Genomic DNA, 23,173 nt, shown 5'->3' on the forward strand with positions numbered 1-23,173 from the left:
AAGCAACTAAAGAAGATATTGGAGTTAATGAAGGAGAGAAAGGGATGACTTTCATCACTCAACAGTCTTTGAAAATATATTTCTGTACTAGAGATGCCATTTTGATAACTATAATGTTTGTCTTATGGGATGTGTAGGAAGAGGCAGTGTGGCAGCTTAGCTGACAGCATGGCCTCTGACATCAGACTGAATTCAAATCCTGGCTCTGCCACTTGCTGGCTGTGTAACCTAAAGAAATCCTTAAACACCATGCCTCCGTTTCTTTATTTTTGGAATTCAGGCAATAGTTGTGAATCACAGGTTTGCTGAGAGGATCAAATGAGGTAGCCTGGCACAGAATAAACACTAATTAAGCTGTAGGTAATATGATTCTTAGGTTACATATTGGTATAGATAACATTTTAATATTGCATATTTTTCCTTCATTAATTTTGGGAATGTTTCTCAACATACTAGCCAGAATGAATGTTCCTGTTAAATTTAACTGAGATCATGTGAGTCATCTACTCATAACCTTCTAACAGCTTCCTATCTCACTCAGAAAAAAGAACAACTATATATATTATAAAGGTGTATTGTAGGGTGACCATGTTTCTTGGTTAATCCAGCACAGTCTTTATGTATGTCTACTTGCCTACTGTCCAGATGAAATGATTGATATTGTCTCCTTTCACTCTAAAAATATCCTAGTTTAGACAATAAATTATACGGTCACCTTATCATTAGGCTCTATGTAATCTGCCTTCCCCCATCTCCTGCCCCACTCCCATATTCCTGGGACCTCTGCTCTCTCTTCCATTCAGTTGCCATGCCTCCTTGCTGTTCCGCTAGCCCTCCAGGCGCACCCCTGCCTCAGAGCCTTTGTGTGTTCTCCTGGCTGGGGCTCTTCTTTACATGGGGGCATGGTTGGCGCCTTCATCCCTTTTAATGTTCTCTCAACTTTGTACTGAGGGCCTTTTCAGCTACCTACTCTTAGATTAGCATCCTCTTCCTGTGTCCCCGTTTTACTTTTCTCCTTAGCACTTACCTCATGTCGTATAGATTTACACATTTGACTGGCTTATAGTCTTGTTCTCCTATGGGGACAAGGATGTTTGTCTGTTTGTGTTCACTGCTCTTTCTCCAATGACTGTATATGTAAGAGCTCAGTAAATATTTTTTGAATGAATATATGAGGAGCATTTAAACAAGAAAGACCTGATGCAACTGAGTAACCAAATGGCCAACCAGTTGCCATCCCCATTACCTTCTGGTATAACATTTGACCTAAAATAATGAAACTCCCATGTTTAGAATAGGTGTTATGAGAAGCATGCTCTGACTAGCTCCCATTATTGATACGAGTTGCCACGTAAGTTATTTTAAAAGCCGTGATGGCAAAAATTGTCAATACAACTCTTAGAGATGTTTAAATTGAAAAGTGACCTCTAAATTTGTACATCCAAAAATAATAGAAAATCTTTCTAAGGGCACACTTGATTTTTTGCTTTCCGAGTCCAGGAAGACTGGGGACTTCGAATCTTTCAAATTTAAATAAACATCTTACAGTATATGTTTTATAAAATTTTTGCTGTTTAAATTTAAAAATAGTGATACCAAAATTTTTTATTTTTTTTAATTTTTCTGAAGTTGGAAATGGGGAGGCAGTCAGACTCCCGCATGCGCCCGACCGGGATCCACCTGGCATGCCCACCAGGGGGCGATGCTCTGCCCATCTGGGGCGTCGCTCTGTTGCAACCAGAGCCATTCTAGCGCCTGAGGCAGAGGCCATGGAGTCATCCTCAGCGCCCGGGCCAACCTTGCTCCAATGGAGCCTTAGCTGTGGGAGGGGAAAAGAGAGACAGAGAGGAAGGAGAAGGGGAGGGGTGGAGAAGCAGATGGGTGCCTCTCCTGTGTGCCCTGGCCGGGAATTGAACCTGGGACTCCTGCACGCCAGGCTGACGCTCTACCATTGAGCCAACTGGCCAGGGCCTGATACCAAAAATTAACACTGAATGATACTTATGTTTAGTTCTATTATTGAATTTAATTTCAACTATTAATTTCATAATGTAGGAAAGTTTTTTTCCAAGAAAAACTAGACGTCGATAAAAATAAAATTGTAGCTATAGAAAGCAGTTACTCTAACCCCCAGGAGGCTCTAGTAAATCTGGAAGGCGGTTGTAGAATTTTTGGCAGTCTATCAAATTTACTTTGACAGAATTCCTTAGAACATTCCGTATTTAACTGCTCAGAGACAGTGAACGTGGTTCCCCATGCTCTTTCATTTCTGTTCATACACTCTTCAGACTAACTATGTAAACTTTGTATGATAATAAAGAAATAACACTCACATCCTGGCAGCTCATAAGATAGAGACACTGCAGAAATATTTCAGCATGAAATAGCCAGAATATCTGCTTTTATTGATCAGAATACTGGGCAGTGCCACACTCACACACATACTGGGGATCATGTGAAAATTCCTTTCTTCAGGTAAACCTTCGTGCATCACTATTTTACGTTTAATTTAGAAAACAGCGAACTCTTTTGTGAGCTGAACCATTTGATGGTGCAGTGTCATTGAGACCAAAGCTTTTTTACATCTCAACACCTTCCTAATGAGAGCAGGCCTCTCCCGCGGCAGATGTGGGGACAGTGTTGCCGCAATGGACAGTTTCCTTCCCCCTCACCCTGGCAGAAACGGTAATAATTGTGCTGCGGGCCAAATGCTGAGGGTTAGCAGAGTAACCTTATATGAGAATAATTACTTAACATAACCATGAGAGCAAGCAATGAGGTTCCCAGACACAGGAAACGAAAAGTCACAAGGGGAGGCAGAATTGGAGAGGGTTCTGAAGCCTTTCCAGACAGCAACTTCCTTCTAAAGCAAACTGGGCAATAAATACATCACTCTGTCATTTTATACGCACGTATATTCTTAAATCAGCTAGTTAGCATAATGAACGTTTGCAATGCACGTCTTAGCAAGGCCAAAAACTCAACCAATATCCTATTCTCTAAAGAACAAATAAAATCTTTTGTGATATGAATGTTCATTCTGATGTTCCACATCATTTGTAGTTTTAATATTTCAATCCCAACCACAATTACAATTATGCTCAAAGAATGTATGTTGCTCAGAAATCTTGGAAAAAACCCCTCACTTAGTTATCTGTACCATATAGAAAGGAAATTAAACAACACAGTGCCTGAACCGCAGGGAAAGAACTCTTGACCTCTGAAGACAAGAGGAAAGAGGGAAGCCGAGCCTGTTGTAAAGTGCTGCTCTGCTTAGCCTGCAGATTTATGGACCCTGAGACATTTCTGGTTAAAGGAAAAAAGGAGAGATTCAGTAAGTTCGAAAAGCAAGTCTGCCTTTAGATCTGGAAATGCGTGGGAGAAAAACATTCTTATAGAGGCAACTATAGTAGATTTTCTTATTTTACTGATTCATCAAATGTTGTTTAAGCTGGGCGCAGTATTGGATGCAAGAGATACAATGACAAATGAGAATGATGGCGGCCTGCCTTAAGGGACTTGCCATCTAGTGGATCAGACAGGCAAGTGAATTGGCAAATACAATGGAGCGTGTGTTAAATGCTCTTACAGGGTTAACAGAAGGTGTTGTGCGAGCACAGGAGAAAGGCCAGCTGGGTCGCGGATACTTGTAGTCAAAGAGATGTTTAAACTGACATCTGCAGGATAAAGTGGAGTAAGCCAGGGAGGCAGGAGGGAGACATATTTCAGGTAGAAGGATCATCTTGGTGTTCTCAGATGGGCTAGGTTAGCTGGAGCAGATAGAAGCAGAGGAAAGCGTGAAGAGAGGCACAGGAAGGAGGCAGGGTCGGAGCTCTGTGAGGAAATCTAGCTGGGAGGCACTGCACAACCAGGGGCAGAGAGCTTGGTCAAGGGCAGGGGTCCCCAAACTTTTTACACAGGGGGCCAGTTCACTGTCCCTCAGACCGTTGGAGGGCCGGACTATAAAAAAAAACTATGAACAAATCCCCATGCACACTGCACATATCTCATTTTAAAGTAAAAACACAAAACGGGAACAAATACAATATTTAAAATAAATAACAAGTAAATTTAAATCAACAAACTGACCAGTATTTCAATGGGAACTATGGTCCTGCTTTTAGCTAATGAGATGGTCAATGTCCAGATCCATATTTGTCACTGCTAGCCATAACAAGTGATAGGACGCGCTTCTGGAGCCGTGACGCATGCGTCCCACGTCACCGGAAGTAGTGCTGTACGTGAGCAACACCGTACTTTACTCCTCTCACTGACCACCAATGAAAGAGGTGCCCTTTCCGGAAGTGCAGCGGGGGCCGGATAAATGGTCTCAGGGGGCCGCATGTGGCCCGCAGGCTGTAGTTTGGGGACCCCTGGTCAAGGGCGCATTTTCTGTCTTAACATTCAGAGATATGGTTTCTATTCCTAATTTTATGAGTACAGCGCTACTACTGGAGTACATGCAAAAGGCCTGTTTTTATTTGCTTGATAATGAGTAAAAGGCTTAGATATGCAATTCATTGGTAATCCTATCAACTTGGGGGAAGAGCATGTGCAGACCACAGATAACATCCTGTGCCTTGTCCATAAATGAAGACTCCCTCTGAGAAATTATTAACATCACCATTATTATTATTATTTTTTTTTGGTAATTTGTGAACTTTATTTGGATTTTGTTTTTTTGTTTTTTTAATATTAATATTTTTTTATTAAATTTAATGCAGTGACATTGATAAATCAGGGTACATATGTTGAGAGAAAATATCTCTAGATTATTTTGACATTTGATTGTGCTGTATACCCCTCCCGCAAAGTTAAATTGTCTTCTGTCACCTTCTATCTGGTTTTCTTTGTGCCCCTCCCCTCCCCTAACCCCTCTCTCCTTCTTCACCCCCTCCCCCCGCCCCTGTTGCCATCACATTCTTGTTCATGTCTCTGAGTCTCATTTTTATGTCCCTTCTATGTATGGATTCATCTCAGTTTTTTTTCTGATTTACTTATTTCACTCCGTATAATGTTATCAAGGTCCATCCATGTTATTGTAAATGATCCGATGTCATCATTTCTTATGGCTGAGTAGTATTCCATAGTATATATGTACCAAAGTTTTTTAATCCACTCGTCCTCTGACGGACACTTGGGCTGTTTCCAGATCTTCGCTATTGTGAACAATGCTGCCACAAACATGCGGGTGCATTTCTCCTTTTCGAGCCGTTCTATGGTGTCCTTGGGGTATATTCCTAAAAGTGGGATAGCTGGGTCAAAAGGCGGTTCGATTTTCAGTTTTTTGAGGTATCTCCATACTGTTTTCCACAGTGGCTGCACCAGTCTGCATTCCCACCAGCAGTGCAGGAGGGTCCCCTTTTCTCCACATCCTCGCCAGCACTTATTCTGTGTTGTTTTGTTGATAAGCGCCATTCTGACTGGTGTAAGGTGATATCTCATTGTGGTTTTAATTTGCATTTCTCTAATGATTAGTGATGTTGAGCATTTTTTCATATGCCTATTGGCCATCTGTATGTCCTCTTTGGAGAAGTGTCTATTCATCTCTTTTGCCCATTTTTGGATTGGGTTAACATCACCATTATTTTAATTTGAGGGTTTCAGAAAAGTCTGATTAGCAGTTAATTTTAACAAAATCAAATCAAATCTTATCAATAAGTTGTGGTAATTTGTTTCTGAGACAGAAATTGCCGTGATGATTTAATGTGTGGAGGAACTGTGGTGTGGCTGCCCTGCCAGGATGGGCCACAGCTGTGGACAATGTCAAAGGCGGTGTGAATATGGAGGTAACTGACTCTGTGTGAACATCTCTGGTTCCCACATTTCTCAGATCCTCTGCCGGGGCAACATAGTGGGAGCCTTGCCTCTCCATTGCAGAATATTCCTGACCATTTCATACAGAAATTGTATTTGTTTCTTTCTCATTGTTGTCCTCAACAAGAGGTGGTTGCTTAGTTGGATACAGTTAGTAATCAACTGTTGGTAACTGGATGCTCTCACTGGCAGTTTAGCTTGTTTTCCCAGATCGGCTCTACCCCACATGTTCAATGAAGACATTATTCACCTGCAGTATTATCCCTGACATTACAGGTTCCAACTCCCCAGTAAGCACGTCAGAGATTCCTATGCCAAGTCATTGGACTCAACTTCTTCCTTCTTTCCAGAGCCACCATTTTAATGGTGTTCAACCTGGTCCCTACCACCCACTAGTGGGCATTCCAGCTTTCATGGTGGACAGTAGCGGAGCAACCAAAGTGTAAATAAAACGATAGATTTAACTATACTAAGTAAGTTGTTTTATAAAGATTTATTCTGCCAAACTTAGCGAAAATCCGACATAAAGTACTTGGTAAGTAATTATTATTATATGCTTTAACTTGCTATAACTCTGCTTTATAAATTTTATAAAGTAAAGTTACTTCCCTACTTTATAAATCACCATTACTGTGGAACTGGTGAGTGGTTAGAAAATTTTACTACTAACAGAGATACAAAAGTGGGCGGTAGGTATAAAAAGGTTGACTACCCCCTATTTGATCTTCTCCTCTTTCCTTCTCTCACTTGTATTTCCCCACATTCTTGTTTTTATTTAAAGGTGGAGGCACAGTGGTTTATGGGGTATCTGCACGCACATGTGGATGAACTGTTATCCTAAAAGCATGTGGTGTTGAGCTCTGGCCCACTCATGCACAAACATCACTTTTAGGGTTTCCACTCTATTCAAAACTATAACGTAATGCTTGAGAGACAGCAGTCCATGGCATAAATAAAATCTTACAAATCATTAAAGAATTCAATGATTAAATCCTATACTTCTAATCTATATTACCATTAAATTATTGGAAGTTCTTTTTGGTCCCTATAAATAGATGAAATGTTTTAATTGCTTTATTATTGTAATGAATGCATATATTTTATATATAGATTAATTTACATGGCTAAGTTTTTGCATTTCTTGAAAATTTAGGGTATCAGATAATGTAATTTGACAAAATTAACCCATCATCACTTTAGGTTAGAAGTGTGGGTATTTGAAAGGGTTCCCCCCTCCTGTTCTAACTCATTTCCCTTCCCCCCTCCTGTTCTTTTCAGTCCTCTTTTGAAATTAATGATATTATGCTTTCTGAATAATTAAAAATTAGAGTGATTCTTTCTTTAATAAACTTGGTAACAGGTTTTGTTCAATATTGCCATTTGGAAAACCCTTTTATGCTTGAAAAACAAGAAGGGACTGGCATTTATTTGCTTTCTTAAGTTCCTTCTACTTTATATTTTATTATCTCAGAATGTCTGATTTTATCACCAGGTAATGAGTGTAATGTGTCTGTGTGAATGTAAGCAAGGGTCAGAGGCATTTCTTTCTATTTCTTGGTTTATTTTTCTCTCAATGCAACATATATAACTCCAGATCTAACTCATTTTTCAATTTAGAATCTGTAAATATCTCAGCAGCAGCAGTTTGGTGACTATATCCAGCCTCTCTGCAGATGTGATTTAGGGCACTTCATGTTGCTTAGGGGCAGTGATAGTGTTTCAAGCACTGAGCATGCACATTGGGAAGAGGTTAAGAAGTAGGTAAAGTATGTCCAGGCTGGGAGGCCTGGACTACTAAACATGGGAGTTCCTGACTGCTTCTGGACAGAGTGACACTCAATAGTAGAAGCAAAGTCCAGGATAGGCTGGAGGAAAGAAACCCTGAAGATACACAGATCTTTTAGAAACTTGTGGAAATTGTGTGGAGTGACCCCCTCTTCCGTGCCTACAGACCGTCCGGAGCAACCCTGTTCCAGTGGAATGGGGTAATGGCAGATCGGAAACATCCCAGCCGCTTTGCTTTTCAGCTGTGTTTTATATCACATTCATTTATGGAATGCTTTCAGTACAATCTCTTTCAAAGTGAGAGAAAGGGAATAAAATGTGAACAGAAAGAATACTTTATCACTGGAGACATTACTGCAGTCTCATCAGGAAGTCTACCTAGCCCAAAGATACGATCTTCACCCGGTCTGTTTCCACTTATGCTGATGGTGACACAACTCAATGGAATGTTCTCTGCCTGGAGACTCCTTAGAACTGAGTATAAAAGTAAATGATGGAGCCTGACCAGGCGGTGGCACAGTGGATAGAGCGTCAGACTGGGATGCGGAAGGACCCAGGTTCGAGACCCCAGGATAGCCAGCTTGAGCGTGGGCTCATCTGGTTTGAGCAAAAAAAGCTCACTAGCATGGACCCAGGGTCACTGGCTCGAGCGAGGGGTTGCTCGGTCTGCTGAAGACCATCAGTCATGGCACATGTGAGAAAGCAATCAATGAACAACTAAGGTGTCACAACGAAAAACTGATGATTGATGCTTCTCATTTCTCTCCGTTCCTGTCTGTCTGTCCCTATCTATCCCTCTCTCTGACTCACTCTCTGTCCCTGTAACAAAAAAAAAAAAAAAAAAGTAAATGATGGAATTGTTAAACACAATACCTGTGTGATTTCAAAACTCATTGTTCTTTGAAGAACATAGCAGATACTTTCAACCATTCTTCTTTCAACCTAGTTCTTCTAACGGGGGGGGGGGGGGAGGGAGATAAGGAAGCTCCATGCATCCTTTTAATAGAAAGTTCTCACCTGACCAGGTGGTGGCGCAGTGGGTAGAGCATCAGACTGAGATTCAGAGGACCCAGGTTCGAGTCCCTGAGGTCGCCAGCTTGAGCGTGGGCTCATCTGGTTTAAGCAAAGCTCACCAGCTTGGACTCCAGGTCGCTGGCTTGAGCAAGGGGTCACTCAGTCTGCTGAAGGCCCATGGTCAGGCACATATGAGAAAGCAATCAATGAACAACTAAGGTATTGCAAGGAAAAACTGATGATTGAATCTTCTCATCTCTCTCCATTCCTGTCTGTCTGTCCCTATCTATCTTTCTCTCTGACTCTCTGTCTCTGTAAAGAAAAGAAAAGAAAAAAGAATGTTCTCCAAGTCTACGCATTATTTTCATTTCATAGATACCTAAACATAATTGTAAAGTGAGAGGAACAGTTGCTACTTTGCCCTGCAGTAAGGAGATAGCTGATAGCTTGTCATGGTTAGAGAGGAATCATAGGTCTGATACGTGAGAGCCCAAAGCATCAGAATCTTACAGCTGGAAGCAGTCGTGGAGAAAAGGCGTGAGGGCCTGGTGCTCACATTGCATGAAAGGATTTCTCCTGACTCCTGGACAGAAGCCAGAGAGGCAGCAACATCTATGTTCTCTTCTAACCCAGAGAGGAGGACTGGGAGAGGGAAGTGGAAATGGCCCCCAGGCCTTTTAGCTCTCTCCAGTGCCTTTTCTCTTTTCCTCCGGGAAAAAGATTGAAATGCTAGAGAGTATGTTTTGTTGAAACCAAAGGTTTACTTTCCAAAAGTAATGTTGGTTAAATGACCCATTAAATGAATTTTAGTAAAATAGGAGTTAACAAATGTACTCCTGTGATATAAAAACACCAATCACACTGTCTACATTATTTAAAACTACAGTAGGTATTACAATATGGTCATCCCTCAGTATATGTGGGGGAGTGGTTCCATGACCCCCACAAATAACCAAATCCTAGGACGCTCCATCCCCTTATATCAAATGGCACAGACTTGCATAGAACTTATGCACATCCTCCTGCATACTTTAAATCATTCTTCATGTCTAGGTTACTTATAATACCTAGTACATTATAAATGCTATGCAAATAGCTGTTACTCTTTATTGTATAGGGAATAATAATAAGAAGAAGTCTGTATATGTTCAGTATCGACACGACCATGATATGCCTAACTATAGTCATGTCAGTAACACAACTTTTTTTTCTGAATATTTTCAATCTGTAGGCAGTTGAATCTACATAGGCAGAACCCATGGATATACAGGGCCAACTGTATTAGATTCCCAAGAGGTAGGATCCATATAGAATATGCTAATTTTTATCCATTTCTATATGAATGTAAAACAAAGGTTTTTTTACTTTTGGATTTTCAACAAATTTGGAGATATTCCAGATAATTTGCACTGAATAGTTTCATTTCTATGGATAATACATAGAAGATTTTAAAAAAAAAGAAATAAATAAAAGCTGAGGAAAGTGCTTTTCCTGGGGTTAGGATAAAGATATTACATGATATCTGACATAAATCATGACTGCATTTGAAGTTTAGTTCATTTGAATTCTTGCAGCAAGTTTCCTTCGCGACCTCCAGACCAAATATGGAATATCTAATTCCTTTTGGCCTTAGTTTGTTTTGGTACGAAATAGTCCTGAAAGCAAGGTGACCACAGCAAAAGCGGGTCAGTTATCTTCCTCTCCCACCCGCACACAAACTTGGTCTGATTCGTCTTTGGGTCTTTCCGCCCCACTCTGGGGTGGGCACACGTGGGCACTCCTTAAATGTAAGCTAAGGAAATGAAGGTGGCAACAGTAAGCAGATGCTTGTTTTAAACAGTTTTGGCAATACTGCTCACTGAGGTCAACACTGGCCTGCGGTCACGTGGATCCATTATCTCTCAGTCACCCAGATAACCGAGGGAGGCCAGCATGTGTGTTGGCTTCAACCATCAATCCAGACGGTCAAAATGAAATAGGTGCTTTTCCTTTCCAGCCATACTGTGGGTATAAGGCTTCTGAACAGCATCGCATTAAAAAGGGCACTGAGACTCAATATATTTATTTTAAGAACTCTTTGCGCTTGGAAGGTCTCACCCTGCAAACTGAGTCTCTGAAAAATCAAGTGCTCTCCCTAAGATTGCCCATCCATTCAGCAAGCTCAGGGCTGGCATGAGGACTCGATGCAAGAAAGACCACGACTTTGAGGAGTCACTCCTGAAATACTAATTGTTTAACAATTAAGTTCAAAAAGAAGTGCAACATTTAACAAATAATAAAGTTTTAAAATGCAACTAGTTGTAAGATAGCAGAAACTGCTCTCAGTAAAAACACAGATTAAAATTCAGAAGGTCAGAAAAGTCTGCAACCAACTCTCTTACTGTGGTATCAGAGCATATGTTCAAACTTGCAAATATTGATACATTTGTGGTTACTTCCTACCTTAAATACATTGATAGGGAGATCAATGACCACATAGATAAGGTCTCCAAGGGCAAGGCTGGCTATCAGCGCGTTGGGGCCATTCCTCATACACTTGTTCTGGTAAATGATCCTGAGCAGAGTGGCATTCCCCACCATTCCCACGATGAAAATAGTACAGGATATCACAGTGTTAATGTATTTGAAAGCTGCAGTAATCTTAGTCTGCTCTGGGCAATAGTTGTGCTTTGAGCCATTGCTGGGTCGGGCCAAATTAGTGGGTCGATGCGTGGTAACCAGGAAGCTGAGGTCTGTCCCACGGAAAGTGGTGAGATCGTCCGCACGAGCGCTCAGATTTGTGCTGTAGCTCTCAGGATTATCACAGATTACACATCCAGCCAGTGCCACCCAAAAGGACACCCGGAAGCAAATGGTTTCCATCTTGATGCAAATTTGAGGAAATGTCTCTTATGGTGTTGCTTTTACACCCTCCCTTTTTTTTTTTCACCTAAAAAAAGAAAGGAGAAAAAATAATTTTGGCTACAAAATCCAGCTGCCAGTAAGACTGCAGCCAATGATTATTTGCTGCTTCAGTTAAAAAGCAGGATTTATTTGGTAATTAGATAAGATATATCTATCTATGTCAGCTGACCTCAAGGCAGATCAAAAACAGAAAAGACCAAAGTTTTATTAGGGCAAATTCTCTCTCTCATCTCTGTCCACAGCTCTACTTATATCAAGATTATAATATGCATGAGGATATGGCAGTTTTCCCATTAAAAAGCAGATTAAAAGCTACTGCTTTCTATTCATCTCACCTGGGCTGATAAGAACCTGAATTACAAAAATCTTTGAGAGTTGAGATAAATTTTATTAGTGTAAGAGAAAAGGCATTGTATGCTGAGCAAAAGCTACACAGTGTTCAGGCATAAAATTAACAATTCTATAATTAAGAATCCAACATTCAAAAATGTGTGCTGTTTTGGGTGTGGTAAATAAGGAACATGAGAATAAAATGCAGCATAGGTAGCCACTTAAAGTGTTACAAAATGTTAATTTAAAATCAGAACCCTGGTTAACACCATTGATGCATGTAACAATTTTAGTTTTAATTAAGCATGATATAACTGATTAAGACCAAATTTTTATTTTTATTGAAAGCCATGATGATTCATGTGTACAGCATATATCTTCTGACAGTTTTAGCCTTTTCCATTCCTCAGATATTATTGTCATGATGTTTGTCAGTGAGTGAAACTGGGAGTGAAAGCCTTCCCCGGGCCAGGCACACCAATTGGGTTTCCTGGGGATGTCTGCGCCTTGCCTGCCCCTGGTGCTGACTATTCCACATGTGTGACGCCTTGTGAAGCGGATACACAGCTCCATGATATAGGTAGGGAAAGAACGACTCAGGACATCACAATGCTTGTCAAAGGCACAGGTGGGAAAGCTGTGAGGCAAGTTAATGCAACTTAGAGCCCTGGGGTTGTAACTGCTAGACTACACTGTCTCTCCCTCTCATGCCTTTTTAGCACCTAAAATGTTTTAATGAAGTTTCCAGAGTTTCAATGCAGCAGTAGCCTCAGGAGGGTGGTTAGATATTTTCAAAAGACCATTTGTTTGTTTGATAATCAAAAGTAAATAAAAATGATCCTCAATTTTTAATATTGTTATATTTTCTTTTTTTATGAGTCTTTAAATGAAGACTGTACACTCATTTATGCAGTGCTGTGTATGTCTGTGACGTATGATTTAATTAAAAAAATTGTGTCCTTTTTCTGAGTCTATTCATGGTTGATATTAACCACTTTTAGGGGTTTTGACAGATATCTTGGACAGTTATCAATAAAACTTAGCTTTAGTCAATATGTAGGTGAAATAAGATTTATTCAGATTGTATAAGGTCTATAGTAAACATAAGGAGCAAGTACTGCACACTTTAGTCTTTTCCAGCTGTTCTTCCTGAAATAATAACATTTTATGTATAGTAGTAATCCACTATGCATGTGTATGTTATCTGACCGGAACTTTACAACTCTCGGTGTGGGGGGGGGCAGTATCCCCATTTTACATATAAGAAAACTGAGTCTTAAAGAAGTTAAGTCAAGTTTTCATGGCTAAGAAGTGACACGACAGATATAATGCTTATTTTACTTTACTTATGGGGATTTACTCTGTCTGATAGTATAAAAATAAATGATACAAAATGATAAAAAAAATCAGTTTTTTTTAAAGCTAGGGGTATACTACATACATGTCAGATCCGTCTGGTCTTATAAAAAGTTTGTAGTTTTTTCTTCTCATGGTTATGAGTATCTGACCAAATATTGATAGATACCATCTTGGTTTTGCACTGGAGACCAGTACTCTAAGAACAAAGCATACTGTCATCTGCTCTCCAGAACAGAGATAGGGAAAAAAAAATACTTCAATATCTTGTGCTGCTTAATGACTAAAGCCTCCCACTTTCTCAGTCAGAATGGAACCTTTAGTAGTAGTTTTCTTAAAACTAGAAGAGAAGGCTTTTCCCAGAAAGAGAATGTCTCTTTGTTCATTAGAGTCTGCCGGAAGCCTAGTAAGGAAACTGACCTGGCCACGGGGGATATTCCACTGCTCAAGAAAGGTACCACTAGTGTTTGAAGGTCAGCTTGCTGATTGGCTTGGTCAGATACACGGCAGGAGCTAAGGAGGGCAAGGCTGGGGGATCTTAGCAAAGTGTGAGCTAGCTATCATTAAAACCACCTTTCCTCCTTCTCCAATAATGACACCACCAAAGAAATCAGTTCCAATGACATCTCCTTCAGCTCTCTACACGTATTAAGCTGTAGAACTAAGGGATACTTGGCAAAGGCATGCGGACGCCATATATTGGGTGAAAAATACAAAACCACACACAGAAAAGAAGCCTCATCAAAGACCATGTTCTTTCAAGGATGAGTCTGTAGCTCATTTCCATGGGTCTAAGCCATGCTGTTCTTGGAATAATCAGTCATAATCAGTCATAGCTCTAGTGAAGCATCTCCAATTCAGACCTCAAGGACGCGGTTTCTAGAATCAGCATTCTCCTATTTGATGTCTAAGACTTTGCTGAAGTTCAAAAGCTATTTATTAAGGAAGAGAACCTAATCCTTATGCTTGTACTTTTAACATCTCCAATTCTCAGGATCAAAGTTCACCTTTAATTAGTAATTTGGAAATTCCAATCTTACCCAAATGGCCTGAATTTAGAGCAGGTAGTTTACATGAAATGATTATCAAAGTGTTTTTCAATTAGTTAACACTTAAAACAGAAAGGATGGGTGTGGGGAACAGGGGGAGCCATAAACATCTACAAAATAAGAAACAATAAACCAGGTACTTTTTACAAGTTTTCTGTGGGTTTTGCTCACTGGGAAAGAAATGGTCAACTCTCCTTACTGACAACGTCTGACTTTAATATGCCACCCACCCAACCCCCTCCAGCGGCCAACTCTATCCGGGAATGCAATTAGGCTGGTGTAAACAGAAGCTGATTATCTAGAAACAGCCCTAGTTTGCTGCACGTGAAAGGCAACAAGTGCCCTTTAAAGGACAGCATGGAACCAAATGCCCAAATACCCATAGGGCAAGTTTCCAAACCAGCTACAAAGGGGGTTTTCCAAAGCATCTGTCTCTCACACAGAGTGCCCTTGGCTACCCTTGACAACCCCAGTGAGCAGAGAGGAGAAGCAGGCGAGGAAGAAAAGGCTGCAGGACACACTTTATGAGCAGAGTAGGCTTTAGAGACTGCGACAAGGGCGGGATGTTCCAAAAGTTCTTGCATGCCTGGGGCAAAGGGAGACCCAGGAAGAACTGTGTTTTCCTTTAACTAAAAATCCGAATCCCGCATGGGGAAGCTGAGAGGCTTTCAAACAGTTCCCCAAACCCCAAACGTTTCTGGAATGTACCCTTCCTAGGAAGGCGCTTGCACCACCTCGCGCCCCTAGGCAGGTGGGTACCAACCCTTGTGCGGAGGGTCGCCCAAGGCGCAGGACGCTGGTGAAAAATATACCCACTCCTTCTCCTCTCAACTAAGGGGCTCAGGCGGCGCCTCCCCCACCTCTGCCTGGGGCCCCAGGAGGAAATAGTTGCACCGACCGTGGAGCTAGGCGGGCGCAGACAGCTGCCCGGTCCTTGCTAGGCGCCTGGGCGAGAGGAAGCAGAGCCGGCGAGAGTGGGTGGCGTGGGTCCCGGGTTCCTGCACCGGGGCTGTGCTGGCTGCACGGCTACCTCCGCTTCGGAAAACTTCCTGGGCACCGCTTCTGCGGGGAGGTCTCCCCAGCCCCCAGCCTCCGGCGGGGATGGAGCTTCTCCACCACCAGTCACAATCGCTAGACCACACGGATGACTATGCGCGCGCAAGGGCTAGCGAGAAAAGCACTCCAGAGGAACACGCCCCTCAGTCTGTCTGTCCTCCCCTTCTCCTCCAAAATCTCCCAGACCTTCTGCTCTGCTCTAGCACAGCAAGAACGGACTCAGCTGCCAGCCCTCCCTAGGCAGCCACTATAAAGCACAAAGCTGCCGCCCCCTCCCAGGCCCTGAAGAGTAGGAGTCTTGTTTTAACTATTTCCTTCCTGATGTGAAGGTGGGGGCGCGGATAGTCGAGGAAGGGGAGTAGTTTGAGAGACAAGCCTGAGATCTGAGGCCTTGCAGGGAGACCCATTCTCTTCCTGAGAAGTGCAGGCCAGTTGGATTAGTGATAGAGCCGCTGCAGACAGAGCCAGCCGGGGTCCAAGCATGGTTTCTCCGCCGCGTCCCATCCCTCTTTGCTTGGTTTCTACACTCCCTCTTAAACTCCGAGGAAGTAAAAGAGCCAATATGGACGGAAGTTTACTTGATCAAATACCGTTAGCGTCTCTCATTCCCCTTGAAGCCAACACCCCAAGGCTACTAGTCCAGGGCAAAGCAGGAGCCTGGGAAAGTCTAAGGAGGGGTCCAGGGTGTGGTTCAGAGAAACCTATGATTCCTTGAGAAATCCAAATAATGACGGTGCAGACGCTACAGAAGGTGGACCTCAGCATCTTTATCTGGCACAGATTTTCTGCTAAATTGGGGCATGGGAGAGGAGATGAGGAGCAAAGGCCATGGCCTGTTGACATGAGAGAAATTTGAGGGCCCAGCCTGGGAGTTCTTCAGTGCACTGCTGGTGTGAGGCATATTGTGCAAGTGTGCATTTAGATAACTGGTCACATTATGTTACAGACTGTTCTGGTGATCTACTGTAGCTATGAAAAATCACCCTGAAATGGTAGTGGCCAAGACAACTATGGTCATTTACTCATCAGTCTGCAATTTGGGTGGTTCTTGGCTGAGACAGCTCATCTTTGCTGGGGCTGAAGGCTCCACTTCCAAGATAGTTTCACTTACTTGGTGATGAGTGTTGGTTTTTCACCATTTGTGTCTTCTCTACAAAGTAGTATAGGTTTCCTCATAGCATGGTGGCTAGGTTCCAAGGAGCGTTCCAAGAGACAGGAAGTGGGAGCTGCCCGTTTCTTAAGGTCTGGGCCTGGAAATAGTGTCACTTTTGCAGAATTCTATAGTAGAACTGTCACAGATCCCAGATTCAAGGCGAGAGTACATAGACTCCACTGTCAATGCATGCAGTGTCAAAGAAATTGGCGGGCATTTTATAAAACCATCAAAGAGATCCACAGAGTATCACCATTGAAAGGGGCCTTATTAGTCATCTAATCCAATTGGACTAGGCATTATTAATCTGTTCTATTCACAGCATCCCTGTGACGAAGGCTTTTACAAGGGCCTTGATTTGCATTAAAAAAAAAAAAAAGAAGAAAAGTTGGGGGAGCATGGACCCTGCCCCTTCACGGCTCCACGTGTGACGTCGCGGGGGCCCCCGGCCTCCATGGGCTTGGAGCGGTTCTCCGTGAGGGCCCAGACCCCTCTGCTCCCCATGGGCAGCTGCCAGGCAGGGCACAACTTGCCTGGCCCACCATCTACCTCTGGTTTGTGCCACTCTGATCCTGCTGCTTCTTGGCCTTTCTGGCCTGGGCCTTGGTGGCTTCTTCCTCACTCACAGGACTGGCCTGCACAGCCCTGATGTCCCTCAGGACTGGGTCTCCTTCTTGAGATCTTTTGGCCAGCTGAACCTGTGCCCTGTGACTGAGACAGTCCCAGGGAAGTGGCACGGGTCCCGTGTTGTGGGTTTGCTGACCACCTTGAACTTTGGAGATGGTCCAGACAGGAACAAGACCCAGACATTCCGAGCCAAGGTTCCAGGTAGTCAGATGGGATTGAAAGGGTCTTCTGCAGAAGAGCTTGTCCTCATTACAGCCAGGGTGACCGCAGAAAGGACACCCGGTGTCTGCCTGAATTTTAGCGCTGCTCCAGCTCTCCTGCCCTCCAGCCAGCCGCCTGTATCCTGCTTGGAGGACGGAGCAGGAAATGCCACCCTGAGCCCTAGGATGGCCGAGGATTGTGTCAGGGTCTGGAGCCAGGAAGGCCTTGCACTCACCAAGCTGCTCACCTCGGAGGAGCTGGCTCTGTGTGGCTCCAGGCTGCTGGTGTTGGGCACCTTCTGCTTCTCTTCTGTGGCCTTCTCTGTTTTTGTACTGCTGTGTGCTTTCACCCACGCCGGGAGTCCTACTGGTCTAGAACGTGGCTCTGAGGGTACTGGCATACTTCCTCTCTTGTTCTCAGGTGTGAATCAGCTTCTTGGGCCTTGATTCTGAGTTGGAAGAGATGTTTCAGAAAGTGGAGAGCTAGAATGTGTGTGGGGGAAATAAACGGAGTTTTTGCTCAAAAAAAAAAAAAAAGAAAGAAAGAAAAAGCTGCCCCTGCAAGCACAGGGCCTGATAAACTGGCAATACTTTTAAGGAAGAAAATAAATGCTGCTTCTTCCCAGAAGAGGCAGCTCTACACCTGGGTTTGTACCTTGGAATGGGAGCCCTGTGCTGGATGTCAGCCCCTCCTCACCCTGTGATCAGATGTACTCGGACAGTGCACAGCTTGCACTGGTGAGTATGTCAGTCTATTCAGTCTTTGCTAGAGCACATCCATCAGCCTCTGTCTCCTGGGACAGCTCGTCCCACTATAGTGCAGCTCTAGTTATTAAAAAGTCTTTCCTCACATCCATTAGGGCGGCTATTATAAAAAAAGCTGAAAACAACAGGTGTTGACAGGATGTGGAGAAATTGGAACTCTTGTGCATTGATGGTGGGAATGTAAAATAGTGTAGTAGCTGTGAAAAACAGGATGGCAACTTCTCAAAAAATTAAACATAAAAATTATTGCAAGATCCAGCAATTCCAATTCTGGCTATAGATTCAAAGTAACTGAAAGCAAAGGCTTAATCAGATATTTGTATATCCAAGTTCATAGTAGCATCGTTCACAAGAGCCAAAAGGTGAGAACGACCCAAATGGCCATCTATGGATGAATTGATAAACAAATGTGATATACATATATATATAATATATATATATAATATATATTATTTAGCCTTAAAAAGGAATGAAATTGTGACATATGCTACAACTTAGCTAAAATTCAAAGACATTATGCTAAGTGAAATAAACCAGATGCAAAAAAGGACGAATATTTATGATTCTGCTTATACAAGAAACTTAGAGTATTAGTGAAAATATATAGACAGAAAGTAGGATGGTGGTTACTAGGGGCTCCGAAAAAGGGAGAAATGAGGATTTATTGTTTATGTGTTTGAATTTCAGTTTGGAATGTTGAAAAAGTTTTGGAAATGGATGGTGGTGATGCTGCACAACACCAGGAATGTACTTAATGCCACAACCTTGTGCTTGAAAGTGGTTAAAATGATAAATTTATATCATATGGATTTTGCCACAATAAAAATAATTCTTCCTGACATTAAGATGAAATCTACCTTCCTGTAATATTACCTGTTGATCTTGCCTATAAGTTCATAAAATGAATGTATTTCCTCTTCTAAGAAAGATCTTTTAGTAAATAAATATGTTTATGAGGTCAACAGCACAGACCTCACTTTGGTAAGGGGTTAGGGTTGCCTTATTTTAGAAGAGAACAACACAAACTTTCCTAAGTTGTTAGAGATTTGTATTCTCATCTTCTCGGCTTTACTTTGGGAAGAATGACTTTAGTGAATTTAAACCAGTTTTCAAGCAAATTAACTACCTCCAGTAACCCCTCTCCCAATAGACAAGGCTTTATATCCCCCACCCCACCATAATCCCTGCTTTGTACTGTTAATGAACATATAATTAATACATTTGACTTCCAAAGGTTATTTCTTCTCCTTGGAAGGCAGGATGCCTACAGATTTGCAGGTGTTCTAGGTTTCGGAGATACTTTCTGTGATTTCTGGTTCAAGCAGCTCATTAAGTGGAGCATTTCTGTAATAGGTAGTTCCGGTGACTTTTCTCAGCATTATATTATCATTATTGATTTCCTAAATGACAATTGCTGAAGAGGAAGTACTCAAGGTAGCACTTAAAAGTCAATTTTTTTGCGTCCTCAGGGTAAATTTTCTTACGAATTTAAGTTTCTTGATTCAAATTTGCCAATCCATTTCACAATTGCTAATTCCTGAGATCCTCAGACTTGAAATGCAGTCAAGGATCTGAGTCTCAGAGTATTATTTGCTAGGAATGTTGTGTTCATGTTAGGGCTCCCAGAGGGAAATGAAACCGAAGCTTCAGAGGAGAACTTCAAAGAGAGAGAGGCTGGTTGTGAGGGGAAAGGTGGAGAAACTGGGGAAAGGTACATCGCAGAACTGCCCTTGCCACTGCAGTCTTCACATCGAGCTGTGCCGTGACCGAGGTGCTGGGCCCCACCCATCACTGACCTGGAGGGAAAAAAGCATGCCTTGTGTTGAAGGTCCATTTTTTTATTGAAGTTCACTGCTGGCAGTTTGTTTTCAAAAGGAAGTATTCCAAAATGTTAATTTGCAGACAGGTGGTTGAAGATTCTGAAGTGTGTTGGTGGTCAAGACTGAAGGTTATTACATCAAAATAAACTTAAGGGCCCTGGCCCGATAGCTCAATGGTTAGAGCATCATCCCGAAACACAGAGGTTGCTGGTTCAATTCCTGGTCAGCACACATACAGGAAGAGATCTATGTTCCTCTCTGTCTATCTCTCTCCCTTCCTTCTTCTCTCGCTAAAATCAATCAATTAATAAATAAAATAAATAAACTTAAGGCTTAATGCAGCCCAATGTTTTGTAAACTGCTGGTGGCCTCATTGCAGAGCCAAAAAATCAGTCAACCTAAGTGTCACTAATGATTGAGCAAGCAGATATTAGGTGTCCTCCGATGATATATTTCATCTGGCCAAAAATATAATATATAACCTGAATCAATACTCTAGCTATTCTACTTTTGAGGAAAGATAGGAGATAGGCATACAAGGTAAATAAATACCACGAGGAAGCAATAGACACATGCAGAAAGTATGACATTTTATAGGACTACTAGCTCTGCCTCTTCAACAAGAAGTCAATGAAAAAAGGATTGTTTTCTAGATTAAGACTTAAAGGGGAGCAACAATCAGTTGCACTGTCTGGGATTGAATCCTGGTCGTATATAATCCAACTGTCAAAGACAGTTTTTGGACAACTGGGAAAATTGATGTTTGGATTAAGTGTAAGATGCTATTAAGATATTAATTTTATTAAATGTGATTATTTTGGGTACATAGAAGACTGGTCTTATATTTTAGAAATTCTAGGAGAGGTATAATTTACTTTTAACTATCAAAGCAGAAACAAAAGTGTCGTAAGTTTAAAACAAAGAGTGTAAAGTACCCAAAGACTTGGCACTTAATCAGAATTCAGTTCTTCTCACTTTTATTTGTTCCTTCTTGTTTGTCCTTGTGGTGACTGGTAGAGCAGAAAAAGCAGCTTCACATGACAACATGGGTGACTTCAGGAAAGTGTCAACAGTAGTGGCAAAGGCTGAGGAGATCAATGGTGCCCAGGGAACTACAAGGTAAAAGTTGGGTGGGGATCTGATGCCCGAGTTAGCCATGAGGAGAACAGCCATTCATGGCAGAGTTTATATAACACTGCAGCCTGGATCCTTTAACAAAACAGCAAGGGCCTGAAGATTCCAGAGTTTGCTAGTGACTGAGGACTAGATGCCGAGCTGGATGCTATGATGACATCACTGTGACTCTGACTCCTGAATGTTCCTTTAGGCTGGGTTGGACTGGGGAGCTGTGGGTTGTGCTGGCAATGAAGACAGACAGAAAATGCCTGTGCCTATGCTTAATCAGAACAGGTGACAGCACCTCTCCTCTGGAGTAACCTCAGGGCAGTTGGCTTATAGTTGGTTGTTTAGCTATGTCAGGGGAACTTATACAGAGCTTGAAATTGGCAGGACAGATTACTAGATGTCCTGTCTAGTGCAATCTTCTGTATTATCTGTGCCACCTACCATCTTTGAGCTGTTTTACAACTCTAAGTTGTAGAAACTTGGTAGCAATGCAAGTGGTTCTTCTTGCTGTTTCTTTCCATAGCACAGGGAAAGAGTGACAGAGGGGAGAGGGGGTGATGAAGACTGTTGGGCAGATAAAATGTATTATGCTCACTTTGTTAAAGATTACGCTGCCCATGTGAGGCCATAGCCCAGGTGATATTAATGTGTTGAGAATCCTTGTAGCCTGGGGCTTGGTTTTGGGATTAAGCCTTTCCCACCCTTTTTGATGTAGGGCAGTACAATCCAATCATGCCTCAGAGAAGTGACTTTGTATTAGAGACTTCCCTGTTTTGTATATTGGATTAAGAGTTTGGATTGCTACACTATAAAATGGGGACGAAGTGGGAGCTTGGGCTCTTGGTTCCTGAGATTATCATTTAGAGGAGAGAGCAGAGCAGAGAGCAGAAGGAGGCCACGTGGAGGAGGCCAGGAGAAGCAGCCAAGATGGTGGAGTGCTGAGTGAGAGGCCAGTTTGTACAGTTTGTATCTGGGATAAGGAAGGTGTTGGGCAGATAAAATGTATTATGCTCACTTTGTTAAAGAGGCCATTGCCCAAGTGATATTAATGTGTGTTGGGGTGGGCTAAAGGCAGGGAGAATCCTTGTAGCCTGGGGCTTGGTTTTGGGATTAAGCCTTTCCTACCCTTTTTGATGTAGGGCGGTACAATCCAATCATGCCTCAGAGAAGTGACTTTGTATTAGAGACTTCCCTGTTTTGTATATTGGATTAAGAGTTTGGATTGCTACACTATAAAATGGGGACGAAGTGGGAGCTTGGGCTCTTGGTTCCTGAGATTAGAAGAGAGAGCAGAGGAGAGCAGAGAAAGGCCACGTGGAGGAGGCCAGGAGAAGCAGCCAAGATGGCGGAGTGCTGAGTGAGATGCCAGTTTGTGTAGAGTTTGTATCTGGGATAAGGAAGAAGATGGGGAACAGAGGTGAATAAGTCTGGTGAGCTAGAAACCTTTGATTCTAGGAAACTCGGATAAGTCAGTAGCTTTGTGAGCACTGAATGTGACTGGGTTTTGGAGCCCAGTGTGTATTTTTACTTGCCCGCCGGGTGCAAAGCTAGAATTAAAGACTATGGCCCACCAGTTTTTGGCTCCGCTGTTTCTTTACCGACTGTCCGAATCCAATGCGAACCTGCATGGGCTGGGCTCCTCTGATAGTGGCCCTGGCCTTGGCTCCTGGCTTTACATTTGGCGTAGTCGGCAGGATTTGATACAGATCGGCAAGGAGCCTTTGAGTGGTGGAGTAGAGGACTGGCTAGTGTTAGGGTTCCCCATGGCTGTCCTTTTGGGGATTGTAGGCTGGCTGACTTTTACAGCCATGTGTGAGGAAACCGAGAGCTCTGTGGAAGAGGCTGCCCGGGACCTGCAAGCCGAGCAGCGGAAGGAGTTGGAGCAAATGCAGGAGAAACAGATGCTGACCCTGGAGCTGGAGGAAATGCTGGAGGAGGAGGCCAACCATGTGTTCGAGATTCTCCTGGAAATAGAGCAAATGCTGGAGGAGGATTCAGAGGTTCGTGAGTTGCAGCTTGCCCTGGATGTTGCAGAGAACCAGCAACGACAGGAGGCCAGGGCTGGGGCTGAAGCTGAGGCTGGGTCCGGAGCTGCAAGGTCTGTGGAGCAGAAGGCAGCGGCAGATGGAGGCTCGAGCCCGGCAGCCGGAGCTGATGTTTTCAGTCCCTCTT

General features: G+C 42.7%; 1 protein-coding gene and 1 pseudogene across 1 annotated transcript in view; one reads left to right on the forward strand and one right to left on the reverse strand.

Annotated features, from left to right (window-relative positions):
• EDNRA (endothelin receptor type A) overlaps positions 1 to 15,518 on the reverse strand; it is a 52,729-nt gene extending 37,211 nt beyond the window's left edge. Inside the window, exons 1-2 of the mRNA XM_066281272.1 lie at positions 15,154 to 15,518; positions 11,059 to 11,545 (exon numbers count right to left, since the gene is read on the reverse strand). Coding sequence (XP_066137369.1) covers positions 11,059 to 11,478 — 420 coding nt within the window. The 5' untranslated portion in view covers positions 11,479 to 11,545; positions 15,154 to 15,518. The remainder of the gene's footprint in view (positions 1 to 11,058; positions 11,546 to 15,153) is intronic.
• Positions 15,519 to 16,908: 1,390 nt separating this feature from the next.
• Positions 16,909 to 17,815, forward strand: LOC136320262 (insulin-like growth factor-binding protein 3 receptor pseudogene; annotated as a pseudogene).
• Positions 17,816 to 23,173: the final 5,358 nt, after the last annotated feature.

The sequence above is a fragment of the Saccopteryx bilineata genome, chromosome 1 (assembly GCF_036850765.1).
Source record: "Saccopteryx bilineata isolate mSacBil1 chromosome 1, mSacBil1_pri_phased_curated, whole genome shotgun sequence".
Lineage (NCBI taxonomy): Eukaryota > Metazoa > Chordata > Mammalia > Chiroptera > Emballonuridae > Saccopteryx > Saccopteryx bilineata.